This window comes from Temnothorax curvispinosus, unplaced genomic scaffold (assembly GCF_003070985.1).
Source record: "Temnothorax curvispinosus isolate PA1 unplaced genomic scaffold, ASM307098v1 QBEX01011242.1, whole genome shotgun sequence".
NCBI lineage: Eukaryota > Metazoa > Arthropoda > Insecta > Hymenoptera > Formicidae > Temnothorax > Temnothorax curvispinosus.
In genome coordinates, this window is record NW_020221022.1 from 73,479 (window position 1) to 81,864 (window position 8,386).

General features: G+C 37.9%; 1 protein-coding gene across 1 annotated transcript; it reads left to right on the plus strand.

Annotated features, from left to right (window-relative positions):
- The first annotated feature begins 2,907 nt into the window (after window positions 1–2,907).
- On the plus strand, window positions 2,908–6,684 carry LOC112461283. Its single transcript, XM_025026474.1, has 5 exons — window positions 2,908–2,998; window positions 3,912–4,148; window positions 4,240–4,258; window positions 4,955–5,059; window positions 5,927–6,684. The coding sequence occupies exons 2-5, from the start codon at window positions 3,948–3,950 to the stop codon at window positions 5,971–5,973; spliced, it is 372 nt and encodes a 123-aa protein (XP_024882242.1). The 5' UTR covers window positions 2,908–2,998; window positions 3,912–3,947; the 3' UTR covers window positions 5,974–6,684.
- Window positions 6,685–8,386: the final 1,702 nt, after the last annotated feature.

Here is an 8,386-nt window from a genome sequence, read left to right on the forward strand (position 1 = left end):
AAAAAGTATGGAAACAGGAAAAGGTGAGTGAATATATGTATATGTGCTTTTATTATTTTTCTGTATTCAAAACTTAATTCCTTTTCAAACCATAAAACAAAATTTAGAATTAATATTGCATAAACATACTCTAAACCTGTGATAAATACGCAATAAATTTATAATATATATATTGCAATGTTAAAAAATACGATTGTAAATATAAATATGCATTTTGCATACATGTATTAAGAATTTATATAAATTTTATTATAAATTTCAATACGAGATTTGACTTCAAAAAATTTTAACTCATGTTCGCGGTTCGCGATGGAGTTCGATTTGAGGTTCGTCTGCAAGTTCTGCTCGAGGCTCGGTTCGGGACTCGGTTCGCGGTTTGGCTCGATAATGTGGACCCTGCTTTATGTCTCAAAACTGACCGATGACATGCAATCAATTAATTCGCAATTTCTTCTTTTTTACAGCTATTTAATATTAAACTAATAAAGGGGCGACACTTGGATCGAACTCCTATTAACTTTAATCGGTGAGCAATTACTCAACAACCCTCTCCTTTCCCGGCAAAATTGCTCGCTATAAAATTTCTATGTAATTTGATATTCGTTAATTAATGACAAAGAATTAATTATTCTATTCGTGTTAATAACTGTAAATCGTTGCATCTTCTTTTGTGACTCGAAGAGAATGAATTTTTGGACTCGTTCTTAATTCCTTTTCTTCTTCAGTCTCAAACATATCGATGATTCGATTTATTGTTATTAAATATTAATTACAACATGGGCGTATCAGTCGAAGACAAAGTTTAATTTGCAATCGCGTTTTATAGTATTTCGTCTCTTAAATTTATGTATCTACAATAACATGAAATTGTAGCAACAATTTTGCAGTAAAAATTATTAGCGACGCTGAGGGATTAACACTGGGAAAAAAAAAGTTGGTCTCTTGTAGATGTACACTGCTACACTGTATATTCGCTTGTCGTAGAGACTCGCTTTGAACGAGGCAGGTGAACAACACGTGTAACATATGCATGTCGAACGCGCCGTTCACGTACACAAATGTCGTTTAACGACAAAAGAAGAAAAATGCACGTTATAGCGGCCCGCTATAATCGAACAGTGTGAGCTTCTTCGGGGAAAAAATTATTCACCGTGCGATCATATCGATCCTTTGTTATTAACCGCCTCTGTGCTATATTTAGCAAATGTCTTTCCGAACCGTCTTTCCACTAAAGCGTAATTGAAGCGCATTGGAACGCGTGCTCTTTTTCTCTCTCGAATTACAGCAGGAAAGGTCTTGGAGAAGAGGAATCGAATCCAGAGGTCTGATGGAAATTGTGTGATTCGAGGGAGGAGAAAGAAAAATTTAATCCTGCATTCGAGTCGGTGTGAAACGGCGACGCGATTGCTTATCTTACGAGGAACTAACACTCGGATACGTGCATGTCATTAATTGCGACCAGTTGACACCAATTATGAAGCATACGCTGGCATACTGCGTTCCTAATGATGTAACCGAGAGCGGAATGCGTGAAAAATATTTTCCCAACTCGCATTGCAAGGCGGTGTACAGACTTAATGTTAAAAGAAATAGGAAAGTAAATGCCTTCCTTTAATTACAAAATTAATGCGACATCGTCTCAAAATTCTTGGTATATTTAATCAACATTATAAGTTTATTATTACAAAATTATGTAAACATGGAGCGATAGGCACATTATCATTATTTCAACAGAATCAACAAGTATCTCATACACATTTCTACATTAGACATCCAATTCTAAACACAGACATTTCGCCAATTTAAAAGGACAGAATTTTCAAACATATGTATTAAAAAATCGCATCAAAAGCTTTGTATTATTTCGTGATATGACACGAGTGGCATATCACGCGAAATTAAAATTAGCGAGGAGGACTGAGTCGTTTTTTTAAATTCTTTACACACAGCAATACAGCAGTTACAATAAATCTTATTGTATGCAGGTACACATTTACATATTATTTCCGTAAAGAAAAACGGAATGAAATCTAAGGATTGCAAATTTTAGCCTTGTGAAATAAATATTTCTTTCCTAGTTCCTAATCCATCTGTTTTTCCAGATTTTGCGAATGATAATCAGCGTTGTGTGTTTGCGCGACGATTGATATTAATGAATCAAATGCCACCTCGCTCCCGTGGATTGACAGACTTGCAGTATTTGCGAGGTAAGGGCAGTAAATGCCGTGTGCAGGCGTATGTGTACGCGCATGTGTACACATTCGCGCAGGCAGATAAGAGAGGCATAGAAGCGAAGATATAAAAACCTAATAGCTGCCTGGTCCCCCGACGCATGCTCCGTTTCAGGGTCTGGCTGTGGGGTGATATCCAGTCGGGTAAGAGAGCTTCGTCTGGTCCGCGTCGATCATTACCTGACGGAGCGCAGAGCCCGTCGAAGACGCGACGAAAGGGAAGATGAGGGTTTACCCGTTTCTAATCGCTTCTCTACGCCCTGTTCGGCGTCGCGAATACTGAGGAATATACCATCCCCGTATTTCCACCCCGTCAAGGGAGCCAAGTCCATGTCCGTTAAGCGTCGACGAGTCTCCTGGTCTTCCAGAGGTTTCTGTCGGAGCGACCGGCTACTCGGCTCGGGATAGCTCGGTGCCACCAGATCCAGGCCTTTATCAGCGATTAAATAAACGCGGCCCGACATCGACTGTCGACTCGTCTTGGGCCCGGCCTTGGGCGACCAGCGACCACGTCATCGGCATCCCCGGGATACCCGCGCGTGTACGTAGAGACCTGCAGTGTATACGCTGCGTATGGTGTCGGTGTGCGTACGCGGTGAAACAACACACACCACCTGTGGCACATCCGTCATCCGCCGTCGTATTTACGTTGATGTCTCTGTCATACATATTATTGCTCTAATTGGAAATTCAACAATGATACCATTCATCTCGGCGGCTGTTTCGAACGCCGCGTGGATCCTGGAATCAAAACCAATGTAACTTCGGTGAGTTTTATCGATGTACGATCGCAAAATGTGGATTAAATGTAGATAATAAATTGGATAAACGCATAAAAAATTCACACGCACGTAGATAGAATTTACTGTTTTTTTAAACGTAGAAAGCAATTTAGCATTATCTGTAACATCTAATCGGATATATAGCACAGTATATTCTATAAATTTTATTTAACATCAAATGTTTAGTTAAAGTAATTTTACAAAACTATATCTCTTTATCAATCTTTGCAACATAAGTTGTAGAATTACCAAAGTTTTATCTACAACGATCATAATTTATCACTCGCAGTTATAGCGTTTATTTGTATGAAACTCATTCGTGCAAGGAATTACTTAATAAATAATTTAAAGATATAAATAAAAAATATTAGCGATGAAGAAAGCTGTATAATAATCCGTGTCACATTAAAGAATTTATAATCGCGGCACAGGGTCTTCGTTATTTCTTCGTTCAGAAATAAATTTAATTTATATCCGATTATTGCCACGTGTCTGTAACATCGAAGTTTGAAAGTACCGAATTTATATCGGTTTCAACCCCCTATTTTCGCCGTCGATCATTGACCAGTATATGCGCGGATGGCTCGAAAACATGAGGGGTCGTGCGCGACGATCTTGTTAGTGAATTAATATCAAGCCAATGATCACAGAGAGAAAAAGAGAGAGAGAGAAGGAGAGAGGAAGAGATAATTCAATCTAAAATTACTATCCGTATCGTTCAACATCGGATTTTTATCTTTTATTTTAAATTATTTTAGTTATGCTTTATTTAATATTCCTTATACGTTAAATTATCTAAAGTAACTGAATATTTCTGATACATATAAATTAAGAAAAATTCTGCACCTGATTCACATAAGATTCTTTCGTTTGACCGAAAATAATTTTAATTGCGAAGGTCTAGGACACGGAAATTACCGTCGTCGACGATACTATGACCAATCAGATGTCTATATCGCCCCATTGCACTATGAATATGAATGAACACGAGAAGAATTTAATGATGGGAACGTTGGAGCAGAGAAAAGAGGCTTTCAAGGAGGACGAGGAGCTCATGAGAGAAACTACGAAATTTATTAGCGAAGTGATAGAGACCGCCGCTACGGAGGCTTCGAAAAGAAAGATTCAGTCGGAGGTAAACGACTTTACGATTTATTAAATTAAAAATAGTTGGGTATATATATCGTGAAGATTGGGTAATGCAATATTTCCTTTTTGTGTTTCAGGGAGATGGCACAGGCGAAGGTAAGTACAAATTGACCACTTACGTTCTGATTTTTACGATTCAAATGTTCTAATTTACGGGATTGAAACATTCTCAATTGACTCGTGTCGGCTATAACAAAGGAAAAGAAGGCGGAAAAAAATAAAAAATGGTAAATATTTTATATTCGGAGAGATAGAGGAAGAAAAAGTAGGTAAAGAGTAAGCAAGAAAAGGCAGATGATTCATTAAATGTAGACTACTAGATCGTTAAATTGCTAGATCGCTAGAGATAATTAAACAAATTTATAGATATCGATACATAGGTAAATATATAATAATTAAATAAGCAATAATTTATTGAATAGACGCAAATTTGAATCGCCAAGTAGAAATATGTTCGTGTTCGTGTAATACCTCCGTAAACTATACGGGAAAATATGTAAACAAAAAATATAATGGAAAATCAAGATTATAGGAAAGCAAGATCGATATTTATAAACTAATCATTTAACTTTTTTGTCAAGTTATTAACAGCTAAGTTATTAACTTATTTTCTTTCGCACTCTTTTTTTCTTACACATTTTCCCGTGCCATCAATAGCAACGGAGATATTTCAGATGATCAAGTCGGGTGGGACACCCCGTAGAGCTACTCGCAAAGTAGAACGTCGCGCAATTATAATTATCTTTCGAGATTGATATTTATAACACGCTGGCTATTCGTGTGTGTGTGCAGGTAGTAGATTGAAGGGTGGCGATACCATCGCTGGCTGGAACAATCGAGCGCGTGGATTCTGCAATCGTATTCTGAATGCGCTTTGCCCGTGCTTCACTAACCATGGTAAATCGTAGAGCGATTCACGTAGTGACCGTCGCCACGCTATTGCCAGCCTCCTTTACAAACAAGTAGTTTTGCATAACGCTCTCATCGTCATATCGCATCACCATCAGGCTGCAGACATCCTCCCATATATCATCTACAGGTAGATGAAGAACGAGTCGACCACACCGATCAATTCACGTATCGAGCCGGTCTCTGTGAAAACGCTTGTTTTAATCACTTCGCTAATCGGCGAAGAACGATGTTCTTACAGTCCACATTGGACTATTATTTCTAGTATGAAACCAATGGCTGATTGCCGTCGAATCGTTCGGTATTAATCATTCGATAAATCATTCGATTATTTGTTTCGATCCTTTGATGTAGATTTTTACAGCACGTAACATATTTACAGTTCGTCATTAGAACGTTCTTTCGAAGATGTTTTGTCACGAGTGTCACGACCCGCGCTTATCTCGCAAGATCTTTTGATTATCATGTGCAAATTCATTAGATGGTACTGTAAACTTCTTCACCTGGACATTTTTACAAATCAGTTAGTAGATCCGTAGCAATTCGGCATGTTTCATCATCGAATAATAAGCGTAACTGGAAACCTCAGCTTGGATCGAAGTCGGCAGACTGCAGACTGAGGGTAGAGAGCGGAAGTTAATAATCAGTTAAAGGAAGAGGAGAAGAAATATTTTTATTTTCAAACACAAGCGAGCTGGGCGTTTTCAGAGTGCATGCTAATTTTGCATCCCAAGCGGCGCGAAAACGACAAGATAGTGACGTTCTTCGCGCTGGTGCACCACTTGCATGCTAAGAATATTTAGATGTGGCAAGTGAACGATGGATATACAATGGATATGTATTCTTTTCCCTTAGAACTGTTCACCTGGACTCCGTACCGGTATCGCTTCACAAGACCTTAACCGTTCGATGACTCCCCGGATTTTCCGTTCCGTCGTGCGAGCTTGCCACAAGCTAACAAAGAAACAAAATAGAATTAAGTTCTTTCCATTGTTAAGTCGTATCTCGAGTCGCGTATCTCTCGTGCGGGCCAACTGAAGACATCGCATATCCTATTTGAAAAATCGGCGCGGCTTTCTAAATCTCGATCTGGTTGGAGTAGAACACGTCGTTAAGGAATGTATTAATCGTGTGTAAACAATGGAGAGTGCCGTGCGTAACACACGAATCGTCGTTGTCGACGTACGCCCTGATAAATCTTTCTGATGTCTCGTGAAAAAAGACGAGAGTTTAATCTGCTGTGGCTGCTGTGCAGCCGGGCGTGAAGGAAGCTACATTAGTGTTCAATGGAAGAGGTAACTATAGGTGTAATTGGAAGTGGCTCGTGTACTTTTATTTCCGAGTAACTGCATCGCCTTGTAGAGCAGTTTGATGAAAAAATATGGCAATAGTTAGTTTCTTATTTTGTTCAACTTTGAGATAGAGTCACTTTTACTATTATGCCTTCCAATTCTGTAAGTTTCTCAAATGAGGCAATAATGCCGCGTGACGAATAGTTCCTCTCGCATTCTTCGCGATGTTAAACTTGCTTTGATCTAACGTATATAAAAAAGGGACTTTTGTATACAATTAAACAAAACGTATGTTTTGATTTTAATGTTTTTACCTTTTTCTCTGTAAATTTAGCCAAAAAAAAGTAATGTGTGTGTGTATAAGCTAATTTTATATTATACAAAAATTGAATAATGAAATATTGGAGTTTATAAATGACAAAATGTAAAAAAGTTAGAAAGCGATGTGATGACAGATTACATTATCGAGGTTTACGGAATGAATACGATCTGACATATCGGATATTTTAAATTGTAAAAAGATTATATTATATTTTGACAAACGTTATATCGTGTGACATATTTTAACTTAACGGTTCACAATTTGTTGAATATCTGAAAGGGATACGACACAATTTTCAATTAATTCAGAGATATAAACTGGAGATAGTTAACATCTGTTCAAGTTTGAAGACATTATCAAGCATAGCAATAATGCATGTGAAAACTAGAAAATTTATATCAAGCTGTACACTTTACGTGTATTTATGTGTCATAGAACGTCAAACAAGAGAATTAGTCAAACGTACTGTGTTCCGTGATGTCGTCAATATTAGTTTTGGCTTTGGGAAAATTTATTAAAGAGGATTCCGTTATAGATAACCGTAAGCCTATTGCTTGTTAGGCACAGGAGAATTGGATCAATACCGTTGATATTGATGGAACTATCAACACATGTATCATTATTATCAGAAATGTAGGTGTGTGAGTAGTATTATCTTATTTATTTCTTCCCGAATCTGTAAAAACTCGTTAAGACTACAGAAAATGTTACTTGTGCTCGAATCGCGTTATAATGGAGAAATTAATCGGTTGCGAAGATAAATTTCAATAATTAATCGACTACGTTTTCAAAGCGCTGTGTGTTATCCGTATTCACATTGAATGTACCTGTGTCAACATTATAAGCCGTTAGATATAATTGTACGGTTACATCGTTACACAGGGTATTCTCGGAGAAAACACGATATACATGTGACAGTATATCCAAGCTTCACTTGGAACAGAGTTCAAAGTCAAATTTCTCTCTATAAATATTATTCAAATCTGTCTGTGCTTATTCTGGTGGAAGATCTGATTTCACAAACAACTGATTCGACAAAATGTCGAGGCAACCGTCCTCGACATTTGTCCTTTATTTTGGAGTATTCTGTGGATATTCCAAAATATATTCTGCAATATGTCAAAAGAAAGGATCGATACAAATCGTTTGCGGTTTATATCCCTGTGTAACGTGTCACTAACCGCGCACGTAAACGGCGATGACTATATTTCGACGTTGAATACATCGGCGGAACATTGGAAAGGTGTTGGAAAGAAAATCAATATATCCACGCGGTCCTCGTTTTGGCCACGAATCGCCGTTGCGGAGCATGTGCCGCCTACTGTATTTTCACTGGCAAAAGCTAACAAGAGCGGGTGTGCCCTTTAAAATGTCGCCTTTTCGCTCTTAATCGTTCGTCTATATGTGCATATTTTAATTCCGATACCATATTATAGTGTGCAAGGGGCATGCTAGGAGGTTGCGGGGGTCCAATGTGTTTATTTTCTTGCACACACGTACCCATATAACACACACATACATATACACTTAGCAGATTGTCCCTGATAATTTGCTGAACTGAATTTTCATTCGCATATTCCCGGAACAAAGAGCGAGACTACGCAAAGAAATATTTCACGTTGCCTATTTAGATGTATAGAGGGATCAACAGTGTATTATGTATATCAGAGAGACGAGTGACAATCAAATGTGTGTGAATTA